Consider the following 20506-nt stretch of genomic DNA (forward strand, 5'->3'; position numbering starts at 1 on the left):
TGCAAGAATCAGGGGGAGCACATTTCTAAAGTTAGTCTTTGTAGAAGATTCAATAGAATCTAGATCCCAGAGGATCGAAATCTGTCCCGATGACAACCGTTGTACTCTTTTTCCCTTGGTGAGTTTTCTTGAAGTTTCTCACATGAGGTTTTTAACGAGGCAACAAAGTGCAAATGCAATTTGTATCACCATGCACTCTTTCTCCATATTTTTCCCATTGGGTTTTTTTTGGAGTTTTAACGAGGCATGTGTTGGTCGCGGTATTCGCCCAAGGGGGAGTGTTGAGAAACCCTAATAAAGGGTTATGTGGGCAAATACCGAATATAGCCCTGAGGGCTATCGCGTCTCTATATATAGAACCTGTACCCCTCATATGGAACAGAGATGAGAAAGAGGCCAGAGGCCCAACCCTATATCCAGTGTCTCGTGTGTTTTCTCTGTCGTGCTTATGGGAAGGGAGACGGGTTCTCTACATCTTCTTGCGCCTCTACTGCTGACGGGAGGGAAGGGAGCGGATCTGGTGATCCGTGGTAACTTAGTTCTCAACACTTTTCTGTTCTGTTCAGCCATCAAAATCAGCCTATGCCATGAAACGAACGCCTCTTTGAATAGACGCATTTCTCACATCCCTATCTTATTATGATTATAATAAATATCAGTAATTATATCAGATCCTTTGGCATATAATAATGATGTAGCTGTCTTGTCTTCCGGAACAGGTCACTCTTTCACTGAACCGTAAAATATCATATTATATGCTTTTATGACCAGGTCAACGCAGAATACACGTTATTTCTTTATGCTATTCCATTTAGTATCTTATGCTTTAACGTGTTATAAGCACCGCGCACTCGCTCGAAAGTTGCCATCATTCCATAGATGAACAAGTCTACCTGACTTCATTCGTCAGCAAATGATAAGGTTGTCACAGCGAATTATTCTAGGATGAAAGCCGGCTGTCAGTAACAATTGAATGAATCATGTGTACAAGTGATCTGATCATGGTACAAACTGCTGCTACGGCCTATGTCTGCTGCAATGAATTACACGAGCTGAGCTGACTGACGAATCTCCAAGAATGTTGAAGTGAACAAAGAGGGGTACACGGGTCTCTTCCCTCCCCAGGCCCTGAGGCTGCTGCTGCAATGTGTTGATGGTCAATTAATATGTACCGGGTACCGGACGGCTGCTGCCTTGTCTGTCAAAACGGTTTACTACTGTGCTTGGTGTTGTTTTCTCTCTTCAGTTGTACCTTGAGCTTTTTACCGCCTAACTGGTAGCCGTTCATCCTGTTGATGGCTGCCTGCGCGGAGGCAGGAGAGTCGTAGCTCACAAAACCTGCAGCCAGGGCCAGGCCATATGAATCGCGATTAGGAAAAAAAAAAGCTACCATGCTGTGCGAGCTTGAAAGATAAGAGAAGATCTTACCGAAGCATTTGCTCACGCCCGTTGCTTTATCTACGAACACCTTAGCGCTTACTACTCTTCCGAAACTCTGGAAGGCGCTGGAAAGCTCCTGGTCACCGTATTCTTGTGGGATATGATAAATAAATAGGTTGGCTCCAGGAGGACCTGTAACACCATAATTTTAGGTTATGGGTTTTAAAACACAATGCAGTATCAGCTATAAAAAAAACTGAAGCGGATTAGCTGATCACATGATGGGTTATGGTCCTTATGCATTTTCATAGCACAGCCTGTATATGATAAGGGAGGGCATACACAGAATAGACATACATAGAGCATCAGATGTGGCTAACCTTCAACCTGCCCACCAGCATTGCTGCTGGGACTAGAAGAAACAGTGGAATTGGCATTCGAATTTGGAGCTTTAATCGGATTGTGAGAATTTCCCAAATGACGGTTGCCCATGGGACCACCGGGATATGATCCAGGATACTGCATACCAGGCATAGCAGGATAAGGGCTGCCTAGCTGCATTGCATTAAATGACCTTTGAACTGAACTGGGAGACACTTCAGGATTGACTCCTCTTATCGAGTTCCCTTGGTTAAGAGGTTGAACCATATTCTGGAAGGGGCCTTGATTTTGCATAGGAGATAGAGGGTACTGCATAAGTCCGTATGTCCCTGGTGGCTGCACAGGAAATAAAACAAACTGCATTATATTTGTCATCATTTACAGCGGAGGTTTCAGCTTTTGGAGTTTCCACATATAACCTGTACTATTTAAGAATCAATATAATGAAAAAGGAGTAAAGCTAAGAGTTTCAAAATTTTGAATGGGATATATCTTTTTATGTTTGCAGCATATGTTTACCAAAAGACCAAGCAGGAAGCAATTCAAATACTGCAGATGATATGTTATAAGTGAGAAGAACAGAAGTTAACAAATCATAAGTTCTGAACAAGCATTGGTGGGGAGAATTTATGAAGAAAAAACTTGAAAGTAGAATAGCATAGGAAGACTGCTGCCCTTGGTATAACTATTGAGCATTTTCTATGATATGGCTGTAAAATGTAAAGAAGGCTAAAAGAACAGCATAAGACACCTGATAACCAAATCCATTGTATTGAGGCATATATCCCATCTGTAAAGCACCAAATACTGAAGAGTGCTGCTGCATTGGACTTGCATTGGGTATATGAGATAGCTGTGACTGAGCTTTTTGTGCTTTCCGAGCCTGCCTTTCCTTTTCTGTATCAGCCCATTTGACAACCAATGGCACGCTAGAACCCTACAAAATATATTAGAGCTCGTTGGGATATCAAATATGTACAATGTTCATATAATAAGTGTCAAATGGGCTGTCTAAAATGAAAAAAAGAAGAGCTTTAACTCATATTTTTTTGTACAAATTGAATAATAACAACATAATAATTAAACAGCAACAAGATTCAGGCTGTGCCGCATCCCCAGCTATTCATGGCACCATAGGGAAGTTAGAATTCAAGTCAGGTAGGATTCTTGCTAAAAAAAGGCAAGCAGGATTTGCTAGGCAAATCCAGGAGACCAGGACAACTTAAAGCAATTAAGGGTGAGTGCGAATAGATTTGCATACTTATTAGACAACCAAACGAAATGAAATAATTGCAGAAGTGACTGAAAACTGGATGGCTAAAAAAGTCCTGAATGACATCATTTGAACTTATATATATTTGACTAGAGTAAACGTAAATTGTTACTTCAGACTGTTGAACGGTAAATAAAATAAATAATCTAGTCTAAGCTACGAGCCTATATGCTATAAGATCTCAGTAATCTAAAAATTATATATTTCAAAAATGATTTGATATCCGAACCCATTTTTGACAGACCTCTATTTTGTGCTTCCCGTTTAGAGCTTCAATAGCTGCCAATGCTTGATCTTTTGTTTGATATTTAATGAAGGCACAGCCAGCTGCAAAGAGCAAAGTTAACTAACAATATACACTTGAGGCAATGCTTATCATTCCATTCATAAGGAAAGCAACTTCTTTGCAGGATATTACCTTTGTTTGTTTGTTGTGAACCTCTCAAAATTTGCAAATCCGTGACATTCCCATATTTGGAAAACAAATCAGTCAACTCAGTGTCTGTAACATTTTTCGGAAGCATTCCAATGAAAAGCTTATGTTCTGAAAGTCATGACAAGTATAAATGAGTGCAGTGTTTGGATATCAGTAAAAAACAGGTAACAATGTCCTGAGCAAATATCCCCATACAAAATTGCTGGCAAAGAGAAAGTTCTACTTAAACAATAATCATACCAAGCCTCTCCAACTCCCCATCAGCATATTTTACTTGCAAAGGACTTGATGCCTGAGTTAAAGAGAAACATACAAGAGTGTAATCAGACTGTCAAAGCAGAGACAATTGTACAAGATCTGTATTTGATGAGTGTCATAGAAAAGTGTCACCCATATCACCATATCCAAACAAGGCATCAAAGTGTAGCTAACTGGTTATATGACTAAAAAAATCTCTACTATAAACCAGTTTCCACTGGTCCACCGTCGTCGTGCGTCACGCGCGAAGCGTGTATGTCTGTTTCTCCATTCGTGTGTCACCCCCTTCCTTCCCGCCTTTGGCAAAAATAAGGCAAAATTATGCATAAATATGGGGTTTAAACCATGGTTGTTGGCTCCACATTAACACCCACACCTAGCCAACAGAAAAAACGTATTTTTGTTTTATATTCTATAGGAAAAAATAATAAAACCAGTCTGTACTGGGCCTAGCCTGCCATGTCGCACCTAAGGCCCAGACACAACACGATGATCGAGCCAGGCTGTCATGGGCCGAGTGGACAACGGGACGGGCCGTGCTCGAACCGGGCGAAACAAGGTCTAACTATGTGATATATAAACCGTAGCAATGCACGTACATCTAATTAGTATTAGTAATGAGCAAGTGTCTCGGACTCTCAATGGCTCAAAAAGTCCATGTTTGCCTACTACAAGCATTTCAAACTTTGTCCAAGATCAGGATATATACGTCTCTAACTACCAAGACTTGACAGCATGCTTTGTATCACCATCCTCATTTGGTGAATGTACTTTTGCCTCTGTTAGTGCTAGTCACATTGAAACGATGCAGTGTTACTTCATATCTGAACAAAAAACGCGTCTTAGCATGATTGAGAATCATGAACTAATTGGGTTTAATAGGTTCGTCTTATCGTTTAGTCCTCGCCTGTATAATTAGTTTTGTAATTAGACTATATTTAATACTTCTAACTAGCATCCATGCATCCGATGTGATAGGGACTAAAATTTAGCCCCGGGAACCAAACACCGATGTTTTGACTAGTTTCTGTCGATAGATGCTACATAGGATTATACTGCAGAGGACTGAGAAAAGAACTTCCACTTGAATCATTTCTATTAATTGGCACAAAAATTGCAGCTAAAATATTAATAGCCCCATGTAGGTATAAGCTACTTCAACATGTTATATAAATATTTCCACATTTGGCAGGACCATGAACTGAAATCTCTATAGTTTCTCCTATCCTACATAAGACCAACTCATTCTGCAGCTTACAAGTTACAGTGTTGGAAACCGTAGACATTATATGTTTGTACAAATGAAGCTAAACTGACTAGCTTTGATAAACACAATAATATGATGTATTTTACATCGCATTCATAATCCATGTCTGTAATGGTCCTCCAGTTTATTCTAATCTAAGTAACAGAGAAAAGATTTAGCCAACCTAAAGGCTACTGATGAAGGGCTGTTGTATTACGTTTGCATATACTTTGTCTACTTAGCTTGTTCTTAAAAGCACTACTACGTATCTGCATTAGAAAACAGATTCCGAGCAACTTCATTCAGCAAGAACTCATTCAAAATAAGTTAAAGTGCATATTCCTCTTTTTGGAGTACAAAAGAAAGAAGAAGAAAAAAGAAACGATTGCCACTGGGCTTGACACTGCTAGGATGTATCCTTGAGATCAGAAATGAAACACTCCCCATAGAAGTCAAGCACTGAAACAATGGGACAAGAACTGAGAATGGCTTCGCACCTTGCAATCATTTGCGCGCACACCTTGACAAACCATTAGTGGTTAGAACTTGGAGCCCAAAATTTTTAAATAAATCTAATTCCAAAATTTGAACCAACCACCAAAGTCGCAGTCACTAAATTCAGTTTCTCTGTAGTGGCCCACCAAAGACTCACCTAATCCCACCGGACAGCTAAAAGCAAACATTAGCTGACAATGTGGCCCCTGCCAACCAGATTATGGGATACTTTCATAATTAGCGACCCAGAAAGGAGCTAAAGGTGCTACAGTTGGTTCAGTTACTGATAATTCCACCTAGGCTGTTGGCAAGAAGGAACCTGCTACCAGAACAAGGTTAGTAGTATGCTCGCATACCCCAGAGAGCGTTTGCTTGTTGTGGTAGGCATTCACCGCCTTGTCAGCTTCCTCCCTTGAGGGGCATATGACGAAGCAGCACCCTGCATTATGTTCCAGAGCATGTAAAACTGAGGTGAAATAGAGAAGCAGATGGGCAAAATGACGGAAAAACGGTCAGGTTAAGAGCAGAACAAGCCAAGGAGATAGCCTAGAAGTGGGAAACTATAGCATGCCAATGTGCGAAGTAACAAAAAAATAGGTTTCAGGCGAAACATGGTAGCTTTTCTAATTCTTTTTTTATGGGAAAGGCTTTTCTAATTCTAGTTATGCAGAAACGCCAACGCAAACCAAGCAGCAAAATATAGCACACAGACTGTATGCCATTATGGCACGTTTAAGCCTGCATTGCTCGAAATCGAAAACAAGCTGAAGCCACAGCCGAGACGCATTGAAGCTCGTGCCTGTGAAACTTTATCGAACTTACCTAGATTTATAGAAAATATTAATAAAAATTTATATCTTTAAATAGATTTATTTTTTAAAAAAAATAGGTTACAAAATGAAAATATAGAGGGAGCGGACAGAATACGGTTTTAAAAAAAACAGACACGGAAATGGAAGAGATTCAAAACGCGCAATGGAGCAAATACGTACACTAGGAAGGTAACGCAATTCAGGCCAAGCAAAACAAAAACTCGAATCCATGCTGAAACCCAAGCAACCAGAGGACTCGACGCGAGATCTCCCCGCAGCATTGCAGCAAAATCGATCCCACACAGGCGGGGGGGGGGGGGGGGGGGGGGGGGGGATCCAAGCAAGCAAAAAAAAAACGCTACGAAAATTTCTAGCCCAGAAAGCTCAGATTTCTCCGACCGGCGGGCGGCATTGCATGCTCGCAAACCCGAGCGGTGGAGCTCACGGCGCGGCATTGCGGCGAAGCGAGCGGCGGGGAAGGGGAGAGGGGCGGCGAGGCCAGATCCGGGGGGCCAGGCAGATCCGCGCACCTCGGGAGACCTTGGTGGCCTTGTCCTTGATGACGGTGACCTCGTCGACGGCGGCTACCTCGCGGAACAAGGCGAGCAGGTCGGCCTCGGCCATGTGCTTGGGCACCTGGCCCACGAAGAGCTTGACGGTCCTCTCCTCGCCGCCCTCCTTGGCTCCTCCGCCTCCTGCCTCCGCCGCGGCCGCAGACGCCGCCGCGGCCTTGCCCCCGTCCTCCGCCATTGGACGCTCTGCCTCCCGCCGCTAGTGTTTCCGCCGGCCGGACCGGAGGATTGCTCGCCGCCGCCGCCGCCGCCGCTACGGGGGGGTTGGGTCGCCTCGTCACGAGCTGTGGGCGGTTGCGCTGCCAATTGTTTTTTTGGGTTTAGGTTGTGGTGGAAGAGGCGATGGAGTTGAAGGCGTCGGAAGCGGAGCAGTTTAACTAATAATAATTGCCTAGTGGATATGCATGCCTGCAGTTGGACTGGACACTCCCCTCCCCTCCCCTCCAGCCTCCACCCTACTTGCTGCAATGATGACTTGACTCCTTGAGCCTCCTTCCCAGCTCACTTTTCTCTTCTCTCCCTTGCCAATGGTGTGTCAGTGTCTTTCCTTCCTACTCAGTATTAGCTAGCTGCAACATGCATGGTTTTTTTGCCCCCTTCATGATTGATATATTCGTCGTCAGAAAAGAAGAAAAAAATGTGTGTTTTATTAAACACAGTCACACAGATGTGTGTATTCTTTGCAGGTTAATAACACAGCTTTGTTTGTTCTTATTATTATTAGTTACAACAGCAGTAGGTGGCAATGGCAAACAAGAACCTGGGTTCCACCGCGGTCTGGCAGATGGTAACAAAGGGAGGCACTGGACCCAAGGCAAGGAATGAAGGGGAAGGGCGGACAAGACCGCATGCGGAGATGAGAGGAAAGGGTGAGGCAACAAGAGCAAGAGACGAGACAGAACCCTCGCTGTCCATCCTCCCACGACAGAGATGGCATGTCTGCCCCTCCAAGCTCCAACTCCATCCAGCGAGCTGGACCTGGAGGAGACTGGACCCAGAGAGGGACATCATCAGACCAGACCAGAACAGGCGTGGGACCGTGGGTGCCGTTGCCTTGCCTTCATCACATGGTTACATACAAAGAAAGAAGATGTGGATGCTCGATGCCCAGCCAGCTAATAAACTTTCTTAAAGTCTATAATATCTACATCTTATCAATAGGCTTTCTGTAAAAATATATTTTATTTTAATCTAATACTCCATCCGTATCAAAATAAATTTCGTTTTAAGTCAACGGTGAATTCATCAAAGACTTGAGGGATGTATTTTACATATGTGTCTAGATTTATCCTCGTTCGCTTGAATATATAGTCATTTGATGAAAAAGGAGAGGGGGGATCGAGACAGGCGGGATATATATAACGAACATAGGAGGATATGGAGGGCGCTGCGGGGCCAGCTAGAAAAAGGTCGGGGATTTAGACCCTGGATGGCTTTGCTTGATCTGCTTTTCGATGATGCCATTGGTCGTGTAATTAATAGACAGTATGGCAGACGGTTCGCGGCATGCAGTAATGCAAAGCTTCTTCTCTCATGATGCTTCGGTCTTTATCAGAAGCTAGTAGCTGGTATAGCAGATCCGTACGATTGATGGATTGGTACTTGCTCATCCTCGATACCTTGGGACAGTTGTAGTGAGAAATAACACAAAACGGCCCAAATTCATCGATAGATCGATTTAGGGTGTTCGAATTTCGATACCCTTCCTTGTTCCTTCACACAGACACAGTGACACAGCGCACGCCACATGCTTTGTGTCATGCCAAGGCCAAGGCTCTAACGGGACGGTACAACTGCCACGGACAATGAACAGGGAGGAGGGGTTGCATGTGGCCAGCCTGTGTGCGAGCAATCAGAGGATGCACAATACTTGTCAGACTGTACGATTAGTCCTCTTCCAATCCGGCCGTTAATCCAAAAGCATTCCAACTCACACAGGGGCGCAGAGGAGAAAGAGACAGACAGGCAGCGAGAGAGAGAGAGCTCAAAGCAGGCAGGCAGGCAGGCTCGTCGGGCTCATGAGTTGCTTTCATTCAGTTCCTGACGAACTGGAGGCCGTTGGCCCGGGAGTACCGCTCCATGAAGCGCATGAAGCGGTCCCACTCCTGAGGCGTGCGCATCACGTACTTGGCCTCGATCCGCGCCGGCTTGCCGTTCACGAACTTGGCGCTCACGTCCACGGACTGCAGCACGCCCTCGTCGTCCACCATGTAAAAGCCCGTGATGTCGCCCAGCTCCGCCGACGAGTCGAACACCGACGGACGCTCGAACGCGAAGACGGCCACGCCGTTGGTGCCGTCGCGGGACTTGGTCAGCCGCACGTCCGGGACCGTCTGCTCGTCCGTGCCCTGGATGAACTGGATCGCAGGCCGGCCCGCCATCGCCACCACCTGCGCCCGCCGCCATCGCCCAGGGCACTGAACCGACGATACGCCGTGGAACAACGACTGCAGGTGCAGGCTCAAGTTCTGCTGTTGATGCTGCTGGCTAGGGACACCTGAACGAATGAACCACCATAGTAGAGTACAGAGACAGTATTATGGGGAACTTGACGGAACACATGCACATATTTGATTTGTTTCCCTGCTTGGTGCGAGATAGTATACCTGCGACGTGGTACCGACGGGGATGCTGTGCTGCCCGTGCCGACACCGGCGAGGCGACAGCAAGAGCCTTCATCACTGCGGCCATCCCTAGCTAGGGGTGGTCTCTGTGACTCTCGAGTGAGAGGCAGGCAGCTAGCTGTCCGGGGAAGCTGCAGCCAGAAAGGGAGCGCTGGTGTGGTGTCTGGGAGGAGGTGGAGGACGGGTGAAATGCAGAGGGGAGCAGCGGGTTTGAGTGGTGCAGAGTGGGACGAGATACTACGATAGTGATTGGGTGGCGGTGTGTTCAAAAGACAGCCATCCATCATCCAGATTCCAGAGGGATTCTATTGCAGGCAGGCCCTATCTTCTTCTCCTCCTCCTCCTCCTCCTCCCGATGACAATTGACAACTGCTTGCTTCTGCTCTCCGGTTTCGCATATTTGCACGTATGCTCCTGTTTCTTGGTGGGCCCACCGCCCTTCCTTTTCTTCTCCTCACACATCTCAGCCTGTCTTCTTCCTTTCCTTGGATCATGAGAAGGCATGCATGCAGTTGTGGCTGTGTGGTGCCCTCGTGGCCCATGGAGGCACCAGGAATGACAACCGGCGCTTGAGCGGCCAGCAGCTTTGGCGGGGGTAACTCGCAAGCAGTATCGGCTGCCAGCAGTTCCTATATTATCTGCAGCCGCCGCCCAAAGGCCGTCTCCGTTCCTCTCTGCCCTTCATCTTCTTCGCCCAAACACCATCCAGCTGCCCAGCACACCATGTTGGAGGAAGGCACCCTTTATAAAATTACCATGTTCTGGCAGTAATTTTCAATTAGTGAAGTGAAACATACACGACCTGGAGTTTTTCCTCCGCAGTTGTATGCTTGCACAGTTAGTTAAAAAAAAACTGGTCAGAAACAGCAGTGGAATTTAAGTACTAGTATTGCATAATTTGCATTTGAAGAAAAAGGAGAAGTAGAAAAGTTATGCCATGTAGGATTTGGATCATGGTCTAGCTAAACCTTATGAACACAGGGTACAAAGAGTAGACAGCGTACTTACGAATAAGATACCACTATACCAGCGTGCAACTTGCAGCTCATAATTGAGACGGCTTGTGAGAAGAACTTGGGAAGTTGACAAACATTCATGGCGATTCGTCATATTGTATGGCTTCCATGGTTTATGACCCACCGCTTAACCAACAGTGCTACGACCATGGGGCTTCACCAGCCCTTTATCTTGCAAAACGCTCCTAACTTGGGCCACACCACTCCACATGTCTTTGTATGCATAAAGGTTTGCTGCAGTTACATAATAACCGCTATTTCCAGGCTCCAAATGTAGCAAATGTTTTGCGATGGATTCGCCCATCTTGAGTTCACTCCTGCTACTGCAAGCATTTAACAGTGCGCCCCAAATTCCGTGTGTTTGTTGAGACGGCAAGCTCTCCACAAACTTGTGCGCTTCCTGCAGCCGACCAGCCCGCCCAAGCATGTCTACAATGCAGACATGGTGCTCTGGGGCTGGTGTGATCCCAAACTTTTCTGACATAAGGCAATAATACTTCCACCCTTCATCAACAAGTCCAGAGTGACTGCAAGCTGACAGTAGAGCAATAAATGTGCTTTTCGTGGCTTTCATTCCAGAATCATGCATCTTCCAGAAAAGATCTATAGATTTCATCCCATGGCCATGGAATCCAAAAGCTGATATCAAGGAGTTCCACCCGGCAATCGATTTTTCGGCAGAAGCTTCAAATACTCTGACAGCAATGTCCAGTCTCCCACACTTGCAATACATATCAACAAGTGATGCTGAAATAAAAACATTATTGTGCAGAACAGACCTGAACACATGCCCGTGTATGCTCTTTCCTTGTCTATAACCACCAAGCTGTGTGCAAGCACAGATGATACCGACAACAGATATTTCATTAGGTTCGAAATCCTCCATCTTCTGATAGAACTGCAATGCTCTCCAGCCTTTGTTATTCTGTGCAAAGCCAGAGATCATACAGTTCCAGGAGCACAAATTTGTGTCTCCCATGCTATAAAAGACTAACTCAGCACTTCTAGTATCTCCAAAGCGAAAATACATGGTCAATAATGAATTTTTCACCCTCAAATTGGAAGCAAACAAGTGCTTCAGGATCATGCAGTGGATGGATTTCCCAAGTGCTAGTAGATTAAGATCTCCACATGCTGATAAGACACTAACTATTGTAATACTGTCAGGGTTTATGGCCAAAGAACAATACATGAACCGAAAGATTTCCAATGCATCTTTATGGAGTTCATTTTGCAGACACCCAACTATGACCGTATTCCAGGAAATGATATCTGATACCGGTATTATTCTTTCAATAAGCGAAAAGGCGGCCAGTGGATCACCACAGCTCATATACATGTGTATCAAAGCATTAACAGCCGAAACCCCACTAGATGTAAATCCACACTTCAGGCTGAAAGAGTGAAGTGCTTTCCCAAAGCTAAGTTCTTCCGGAATGGAGCATGATGGTATGACAGCTAGCATAGTGGCCAAGCTGCACGATGAACCTTCAGAAAGTAATCCTTTGAACATTAACTGAGCCTCTTCTCTCAGTGGGCCATATCTTGAGTAACCAGAAATCATTGTGTTCCACGATATCAAGTCCCTTCTTGGCATTGTCATAAACAACAGGCCTGCATTAGATGGTTCGTCACATTTCAAATACAGATCGAGTAAGCTATTTCCCATGGAAGGCTCCTCACGAAGAAGTCCTTTTCTGATTACGTATCCATGGAGTGTTTCCCCTTCAGAAAGTAGGCCTTGATCAGCACAGCCTGAAACTATGGTCACCAAAGTGGCGACATCTGGCTGGTTCTCCAATCTCATTTGCCTCAAAACAGCAAGGGCCTCGGTTACTCTTTCATTCTGGACTAGACCCTTGATCATAGCATTCCATGATACCAAATTCCTGTTCAAATTGCTGGCGAAGACCTTCTTCGCAGCCTCTGGCATTCCAAACTCAGAGTAGAACGTCACGAGAGAATTCGCTACTGAGCAAGACGCGGTGTCCTCATAACCGAGTTTGACTGCACAGCTATGCACAGACTCCCCAAAGGAGAAGAGATCATCCAGACGAGAGCAGGCTGAGAGGACAGAAGAGAGGCTCACCTCATCTGGCTGGAAGATGGAGCAACTCATTTCCCTGAAGTAGCACGCTGACACCTCAGCGAGCCCGTTAAAAATGCTCCCACTTATGACAGAGTTCCATGAGGTGGTGTCCCTGCACGGCATGCTATGAAACACAACCTCTGCGGACCTAAACTCACCACACTTTGCATACATGTCAACGAGAGCGTTCCACGCGCCGAGACAATGAGCGCCGAGACAACTCTTGGCCGCCATGCCATGGAGCTCCATTCCACGCCGAAGGTTACCCGCGCGGGACGCCCCCGACAGCATGACGACCACGGTGGTGGAGTCAAACTCCCCGAGCTCGCGCGCCATCCGCCGGAACAGAGCCGCGGCGTCGTCGTACCGGCAGCTCGTCGTCAGGGCGCCGACGGCCGCGTTCCACAGGATCACGTCGGGCGCAACGGCCTCGCGGAAGAGCGCCAGGGCGGCGCCTGCTCCGGCTCCCGCTCCCGCGCCGCGGCCGGCCCTGGCGTACGCCGCGAGCAGGGACGTGCGCACTGGCGGGTCCAGCACGGCGCCTGACTTGAGGGCCGCGCAGTGGAGGCACGCGATGCAGGCCGTGTCACCGGAGGAGGAAGACGGTGCGGACGTGAGGGCACGTACGATGGCGGCCGCCCTCCCGCGCGGCGTTTCGTCGAGCAGGCGGTGGGCGTCGTCCGGCGCATGGTGGAGCAAGGCCGCGCGGGCGGCGAGGACGGACGGGGGTCTGAGGAGCGACGAGGCGCGGAGGAGATTGGCGGCGAGAAGGCCGGGGGTGTGGCGTCGCATCCACCGCCGCGGCGCGTCGAGCTTAGGCGGCGGCTGCGGCGCCGCTCCTGCATTGGAAGGCCGAGGCCGGTTATTTGTGATCGTTGAGAATTGACAGCTCAGAAGAGGAAAGGCCGGCGAAGAAAAGCTACGGAAACTTTGGCCCAGCCCACCAGGATGGAAAGGGATTAAGGGAGTCCAACTGTTGGCTGTGCCAGTTATGGACTATAATAATAAGCTGGATTTTGGGCCTAAATTTGAGGTTTATTAGAAATTAGGGCACCTGTGATGTGTAGGAGGTGGCCCTCCACGCCAGATTGCCTTTTTCTCACTTGGCGCTTTGCCACGAGCCGAGGAACCGATTCTCTCGGTCCCAAGACACGACACGGAGTAAGAAAGCAAATCAATGGGAGAAAGCAGTCTCTGTCGCCGCGCCGTTACGTGAGATTTAGGAATAGGAGGACTGGAGGAGGTTGAGCCGAGGGACCCCGATTAGCAGACGAAGGGCACGTGACTGCCTACTTAATCCGTTGGCGTCTTCCTCCTCCGACAGCCTACCCTACCCTGGAGCAGAGCGCAGAAGGCAGAAGCAGGAGCAGGAGAATCTTCTCATGGCTCGTAGCTGACACTGGCAGGCAGACAGCTCACGACGCACGAGACAGGCAGGGTTGCTCATCTCGTCTAGCTTCTTGCTCGTGCTGGCTGGACGGACCGCTGTGGAAGGAGCTCAGCTTCAGATTCAGATTCAGCAGCCTCTCCGGTCCAGTCCACGAGCTCGCACATCCACAGTGAAAGCTGGGTGCGTTTGGTTGCAATGACAGGACGGGATGGGATGGGACGATCCCTCAAATTAGGTTGTTTGGTTCTGGATCAAGGGTTGGGACAGTACTATCCTGTGTTGTCCCCTGTTGTCCCTCAAATTTGGAGGGACGAGAGAGGACGTCAAGGGACGATCCCGTCCTAGCTGTTCCACAACCAAACACACAGGTGGTAGCCTGGTACTAATACTCCTCCCGGTAACTGGTTAACTAAAAACCAAGCCAGATTTACCCTTGTCCCATTTATCCATGCATAATTGCCTGGTAATCGTGGAGATCGATCGTCAGACTGATCTCGATGATGGAATGGACACTGCACGTGATCGAAGAAGGTCGTGTAGCCTGACGACGAAATGGGCGGCCGGGCGATCCCATCTTCGTCGCGCGGGGTGTCTTCTTCCTATCATTGGATGCCCGGCCCACCAAGGAGCAGCTTGTCCGCGCGCCTACCCACCCTCACGAGCGCACGTCACATGTGTCCATCTCGTTTCATCTTCTTCAATTAATCCGGCGAGTTCTTTTGTTGGGCGCCGCCATAGCCAGCTGCCTGCTAGCTAGATCACATGCCCGCAGCACAGCAGCAGCTGGTCATGTCTTGGAAGCTAATTCCTTGGCGAAGTGGCAATGCCAGAGACTTTACGCTGACAATCATGGGATGGAGCAAAGAAAGCGTGGTACGTACGTACGTGGGTATAGAATTTCGGCCGGTGTGGAGTTCTTTCTGGTGAATTATCGTGCCTGCCCCCTTTCTTTTTCAGAGCTTTCTGTTCATTCATGAACTGATCAGTGGTACTAGAAAGGAAACAATCATCGCACACTTTTCCAGGTGAATGCTCATGTTCAGAAAGCTAGCAGTAAAAAAATATATATATTCCTAGACTACCAGTGATGTAGCCATGATTGGCTGGATAGGGCTTATGGAATCAGCAGCAGGCAAGTATGAGGGGAGCATGTAATTGAGGACCAAATTCGAGCTTCACGCAAGGTAGTAAGCACAGTGCTTCGTAGCTGAGCAATCAACTAGCACGAATACGGAACCACCCGTCCAGTTTTACTGCAAGAATCACCCAAATAATAATCTCCGCTGAACAAAAGTTAAAAACAAAACAAAAAAAGTCTATAGCGAAATCGCCGGCCGTAACCCCACCCGAAAAGTAAGCTAAGATTTACAGGAGATATAGAGAAGTAAAAGCTGATGAGATGTAGCAGCAGAAGCAGCAGTTCTTCACGAGGACGCAGAGAGTAGTGGCGGCAAGGCGAGCTGCAGAGCCAGCCAGCCCGGCCGAGGCCGACCAACCCGCGAGGACCACCTTTTTCCGTGCACCCTGCACGCCTGCCGCCGAGACATGCACATGACATGATCCACGAGGAGCAGCAGCTGTGTGGAGAGGCCGGCGTGGTCCACGGCAGGCAGGTCGCGCACGCCGCTAGACCGAACCGCTACACCACCACCACCAGCAGCAGCCACGGCACGGCCAGCAGCACGAGCGCCGACGCCGGGGCCGGCGCGGCGGCGGGGGACTGCGCGGCGACGGCGGGCGCGGAGCCGAACGGCGCCAGCGCCCACGCGGGCTCCAGCGCGTCCGGGTTGGGCGGGCTGGGGCTGGACGGGATGGTGGGCTCGTCCGCGTCGGGCGGCGGCGCGGCGCCGTCCTCGGCCGGAGACGGCAGCACGGGCATTATGTCCGGCGCCAGCGCCTGCGACGGCGCAAGCGCGGAGGGGCGCTGGTGCTGGTTCGGGAGGCGCGGGAGCGGCGCCCCGTACTCGGGCGCCGCGGAGATGGACGGCGACGCCCGGGGCGCGGACGCGGGTGCGGGCGCGGCGTGTCGGGCCGCCGTGGAGCCTGTGCCGGCGAGGAACGCCACGAGGAGGAGGAGGAGGAGAGGGAGGCGCGCCCTCGCCATCGGTCGTTGTGGCTCCCGGAGCGCGCGTGTGGTGCCGGCGGCCGGGTGGGAGAATTGAGATGGGGGAGTGACCGAGTGAGTGGTGTTCTGGTTGTGGGGGGGTTTTGGAAAGGTTGGTTGGGGTGGGGAAGCAGGTGGGCAGGGTACAGGCGTACAGCACCCGCACATGCTGTATGGCTTGGCTTGGCACCATGGCCATGGCTGACGCTGCACCTGCACCTGCACGGCTTCGCACGGACGCCAATCATCTGCTAATAGCTTCTCATTATTATTTACACAGAGTAATCAGATCAGCTTAAACTTCTAAAAAAATAGTAATAATACTCACTCCTGTACCGAGGATTGTTGAGGACTTCAATGTTTGGTTTGGATCTCCAGTGCTGCCTTTTCCTATAGAAAATAGGATATTAGCTACATTTCTCGCATAGAGCATTTTGAAAGGAAAAAAAAAATGCCTACACTTAAACATGTTGAGGGAATACTCTCACATGAACCCAACAGAGTTAATATAGTCTGAGAGAGAGTTTACATTGTGGAGTTCTGATGGAACAAAACAAACAACAACAACAACCTGTGGAGTCAGATATTGTGGAGCTCGAGAAGACGACCAACGATCAAAGGTGTTGAGAACATAACACCGACCATTCAGCTGGTGTGGAGCAAGGTAAACTATCCAACAACTCAAAGCTTATGAGGCTGTTTCTAAGATGGCAACATATATGACCAACGACACTCTGGCATAAACTTCGAACTACTTCAGATTTCGATGGGAATATTCATAGTTGGCTACTATATATAAGGCTTTCCTGTTAAACTGGTGATTGTTTTTAATTAGACTGTCCCAAAGTGTATCCTTATTGTCTAGCCGCGCTATTTTGGAAGCGCCATAGCCGATTTCTATTGCTTCCATTATTTTTCTTCCTTATATTGCACACAAGAACATTCAACCGTAACCTGATGCAGCGATGCCCATAGCTGGCTACTATATATAAGGCTTCCTGTTAAACTGATGATTATAGCTTGACAACAAAGATTAAAGCTTGCTCGACTTGATTATTTTAGTGGCTCGACTCAAATCATTTTATATTTTTTTAACGAGCTAAACCAATATCTTACTCGTGCAAGATCACGAGCCAAAGCCCACCGTCCGTCAAACAGGCCCGCATAGTCGCATAGATAGCAAACCGGCCCAATCAGCCCACGTGATCCACTTCCAGAAGAACTATAGCCCTCATCCGTCATCCGTGACCCGCGCGCAAATGGGGGCGCGGAGCAGCTGCAGTTTGCATAGCCGGCCCCGGTCAGCGTCAGCCGTCAGTCCTAGTGCACCGGCGCTGTGGCCTGCTCGTGCTTCCGCCAGTCGTCAACGCTGTTGGCCAGGAGTTTGCGCATTGTCCTTCAATGGCCTCTATTTGCTTGTCCTTCAGGCATTCCAAAAGTTTCCAACAGTGTTTGCGCATCACTGTGCTCCAAGTATTTATTTCGCTTGCGGTCAATTTCATTGTTGCAGTCCATCTTTAAGAATGGAACACCAGTGGGACCATAAAATTGCTTCATAAATTCAAAGACTTGTGTTGGCCTCATCCCAACTTCTTGTATTTGACTGATGAGCTACCTATCTATTCGTTTCTATAACATGTCGTTGTGACCTTAGCACCCAAACGTCTTGTTTGGACTAGCTAGAATATGATTGTGATCAAAGTTAGCCTTTAGAACTGTCTGTATTCCCTCTCTGTTCACACTGAACTGAACACGACCACCGACCATTATATTGTAACATGTTCTTGTTTCTCCATGTCCATATTTGCCGCAAACTATATGTTTGGAATATATAGTTTTATCTGCTCTTTCTTATACTAAATCCAACCTTGCCGGCATAGATGTTATACATCCTCCCATACGTTTTTCTTCCCCTGAATCAAAACACATCCCAACTTCAGGAACAATCATAGTTGGCCTAGCATCATCTTCCACCTATTTTTATCAAAGGTGTTCAGAATAAAAAGTCACACGACCATAATACGAAAGAATTTGCTGTTCTTAAATATTATGCTTAATTGTAGTGCCTCATAAGCTATTGCTTCAGGTATTGCATTGCCATCGGCTCGAACGTTTTCACCAATAGCCAATGGCAGCAGGTGTAATGTCTGCTCTTCACGAGAAATGAGCGTTAAATGTTTGCGCACGTCATGATTGATTAAAGTTTTCAGGTGAACAAACATCAAATCAAAGAAATAGGTGCTTCTACCTGCATCATCTGTTGTCCTGCAACTCCACGATCCCCAACCATTGCAGAGTGCTCTTTCACAAAAAATAATACACCGCGTGTGACGCGACGGCATGCATGCATGCATGCTTCCGTTGACTCGTCTGCACACAGCCCACAGTCTCGTCTGTGCAAGTGCAACTCTCGAAGATCTCACTATTTTCTGTACCTGTGGAAAGATCTGTTTCAGAGAGAGAGAGAGAAGCCTGTATTCAGCACCTAGTCACACCGACCATCTCGTGTGACTGTGACAGCCTGACTGGTGAGCAACGTACTCGCTACATAAACAGCTGCAGCACGAGCAGACGAGCCCAACCAGATGCAATGCAAGCTCCTCCGAGGAAGATGCCGCGGCGCAACCCCCTCCTCCCACTATTCCTCCTGCCCATCTCGGCGCTCGTGCTGGCGTGGCCGGCATCGTGCACCGCCGACCCCGTCCCCGTGCTCTTCCCGGTGGCCAAGGACCCAGCCACCTCCCTCTACACCATCCCCGTCCGGGACGGCGCCAGCCACGTGATCGACCTCGCCGGCCCGCTCCTCTGGTCCACGTGCGACGACGACCACCTGCCGGCCAACATCTCCTGCCGCGACCGGCTCTGCAAGCTCGCCAACGCCTACCGCGCGCCGAGCTGCGGCGGCGGCGTCGCGGGCCACCCGTGCTCAAAGCGGTGCAAGGCGTACCCGTACAACCCCGTCACGGGGCGGTGCGCGGCGGCGGACCTCGTCCACACCAGGCTCGTGGCCAACACCACCGACGGGCGGAACCCGCTGAGCCAGGTCCCGGTCCGCGCGGTGGCCGCGTGCGCGCCGCGGACGCTCCTGGACCACCGGCTGCCCAGGGATGCCACGGGCGTCGCGGGGCTGTCGGCCGCCGGCCTCGCGCTGCCCGCGCAGGTCGCGACGTCGCAGCGCGTCGCCAACGCCAACGCGTTCCTGCTCTGCCTCCCCAGGTCCGGCTCCGGCGACGGTGTGGCGGTGTTCGGCGGCCGGGGCCCCTTCTTCCTCAAGCTCTTCGTCACCGGGGAGCCGTCGAGCGGGGACCTCACGCGGACGCTGCAGTTCGCCCCGCTCCGCAGCAGGCCGGGCAACCCTCTGTACTACGTCCCCGTGAGCGGCGTCGCCGTCGGCCGGGCGCCGGTGCCGCTCCCGCCGCGCGCGCTGGCCGCCGGCGGCGTCGTTCTGTGCACCAGGGTGCCGTACACCGCCCTCCGCCCCGACGTGTACCGCCCCGTCGTGGAGGCTTTCGACAGGGGACTGGTACGGAGCGACATGAGGGTGGCCGCCGTGCCGCCCTTCGAGTTCTGCTACAACCGGACCCTGCTGCCGCCCACGCGGCTCGGCTACGGCGTGCCGGAGATAGCCCTGCTGCTGGAGGGCGGCAAGCAGGAGTGGACGTTCGTCGGCAGCAGCTCCATGGTGGACGTGGACGCGCGCACCGCCTGCCTCGCGCTCCTCGAGATGAAGGGGGTCAAGGCCGGGGACCCCAGCGCGGCGGCGGTGGTGGTCGGGGGTTTCCAGATGGAGGACCACCTGCTGCAGTTCGACCTGGATAAGAAGCAGCTAGGGTTTGCCAGGGTGCCCATTCCTTCTGCGTGCAGCAACTTCAATTTCACCAGGGGGCGACAGTAGCAGAATAAAGAAGAGTAGGCAGTGTCGGCGCGCGCGCGCAGGTTCTATATCATAGTCAACTGGACATTGCATGCTAGCGACCTCCCATGGATGTCATCGCCGGTTGCTCGGCCTGTTCAAGTCGTAGCTTGGTTTATAGTAATGATCACGTGCATCTTGATTCTTGACAGATTGCCACTACGACGGTACGACCACATTACGTGCTGGAAACTGTCACGTATTTAGGTGGTGTTTCATTCGCAAAAATTAACGTAAATGAATTACATGGGGTAATGGATATGCTGATATGCATACTTTAGTTTATTTGAGCTCGAAATTATAACTATTAACTATTACCACCAGTAATAGATCCTATTATCATTTCCTTAACAAAGTCTCGACCAAACATATTGTGAGTCCTTTCTCTTATCTTAATAATAGAGATGGGTCGTGCATTTCTTTTTCTTTGGTAAAAAGAATATTTAACTTTGACTAAATGTAAAAAAATGTATTACTTCGTGGAATAAACAAACATATATGGGATGCTCCATCTTCC

At 49.3% G+C, this 20506-nt stretch overlaps 4 protein-coding genes across 8 annotated transcripts; 1 reads left to right on the plus strand and 3 right to left on the minus strand.

The window, feature by feature from the left end:
* Positions 1 to 853: 853 nt before the first annotated feature.
* LOC100286166 (uncharacterized) lies at positions 854 to 7179 on the minus strand. The gene is made up of 9 exons (NM_001372394.1): positions 6812 to 7179; positions 5826 to 5908; positions 3711 to 3762; positions 3453 to 3578; positions 3279 to 3361; positions 2513 to 2698; positions 1761 to 2097; positions 1429 to 1572; positions 854 to 1338 (listed from the first exon to the last, which is right to left on the minus strand). The coding sequence occupies exons 1-9, from the start codon at positions 7029 to 7031 to the stop codon at positions 1202 to 1204; spliced, it is 1368 nt and encodes a 455-aa protein (NP_001359323.1). The 5' UTR covers positions 7032 to 7179; the 3' UTR covers positions 854 to 1201.
* Positions 7180 to 8488: 1309 nt separating this feature from the next.
* Positions 8489 to 13746, minus strand: LOC103636309 (photosystem II reaction center PSB28 protein, chloroplastic-like). Of its 5 annotated transcripts, none has more exons than XM_020542308.2 (3): positions 10486 to 13423; positions 9460 to 10238; positions 8489 to 9350 (listed from the first exon to the last, which is right to left on the minus strand). In XM_020542308.2, the coding sequence occupies exons 2-3, from the start codon at positions 9542 to 9544 to the stop codon at positions 8887 to 8889; spliced, it is 549 nt and encodes a 182-aa protein (XP_020397897.1). In that variant the 5' UTR covers positions 9545 to 10238; positions 10486 to 13423; the 3' UTR covers positions 8489 to 8886. The 5 variants fall into 5 exon arrangements, 3 of the variants coding, with proteins under 3 accessions (XP_020397897.1, XP_020397896.1, NP_001309039.1); XM_020542307.2 differs by having other exon boundaries at positions 9460 to 10306; positions 10486 to 10847; XR_002263951.3 differs by having other exon boundaries at positions 8712 to 9350; positions 10486 to 13746.
* Positions 13747 to 15192: 1446 nt separating this feature from the next.
* LOC100275390 (uncharacterized) lies at positions 15193 to 16158 on the minus strand. Its single transcript, NM_001149474.2, has one exon. It carries the CDS (start codon positions 16074 to 16076, stop codon positions 15612 to 15614), a length of 465 nt encoding a protein of 154 aa, NP_001142946.2. The 5' UTR covers positions 16077 to 16158; the 3' UTR covers positions 15193 to 15611.
* A 2163-nt stretch (positions 16159 to 18321) lies between these two features.
* LOC103636310 (chitinase CLP) lies at positions 18322 to 20274 on the plus strand. Its single transcript, XM_008658665.4, has one exon. It carries the CDS (start codon positions 18667 to 18669, stop codon positions 19969 to 19971), a length of 1305 nt encoding a protein of 434 aa, XP_008656887.1. The 5' UTR covers positions 18322 to 18666; the 3' UTR covers positions 19972 to 20274.
* The last annotated feature ends 232 nt before the right edge of the window (positions 20275 to 20506 follow it).

This window comes from Zea mays, chromosome 8, assembly GCF_902167145.1.
Source record: "Zea mays cultivar B73 chromosome 8, Zm-B73-REFERENCE-NAM-5.0, whole genome shotgun sequence".
Taxonomy (NCBI): Eukaryota; Viridiplantae; Streptophyta; class Magnoliopsida; order Poales; family Poaceae; genus Zea; species Zea mays.

Bases quoted from the DNA above. Each gene is read 5' to 3' on its own strand.
- LOC100286166 (NM_001372394.1), bottom strand. From the start codon at position 7,031: ATGGCGGAGGACGGGGGCAAGGCCGCGGCGGCGTCTGCGGCCGCGGCG. The intron at 3,579-3,710 runs GTATGATTATTG...CATGACTTTCAG, and splicing joins TGGGGAGTTGGAGAGGCTTG to AACATAAGCTTTTCATTGGA. The intron at 1,339-1,428 runs GTAAGATCTTCT...CCCTGGCTGCAG, and splicing joins GGGCGTGAGCAAATGCTTCG to GTTTTGTGAGCTACGACTCT.
- LOC103636309 (XM_020542308.2), bottom strand. From the start codon at position 9,544: ATGGCCGCAGTGATGAAGGCTCTTGCTGTCGCCTCGCCGGTGTCGGCA. The intron at 9,351-9,459 runs GTATACTATCTC...TCATTCGTTCAG, and splicing joins CCGTCGGTACCACGTCGCAG to GTGTCCCTAGCCAGCAGCAT.
- LOC100275390 (NM_001149474.2), bottom strand. From the start codon at position 16,076: ATGGCGAGGGCGCGCCTCCCTCTCCTCCTCCTCCTCCTCGTGGCGTTC.
- LOC103636310 (XM_008658665.4), top strand. From the start codon at position 18,667: ATGCAAGCTCCTCCGAGGAAGATGCCGCGGCGCAACCCCCTCCTCCCA.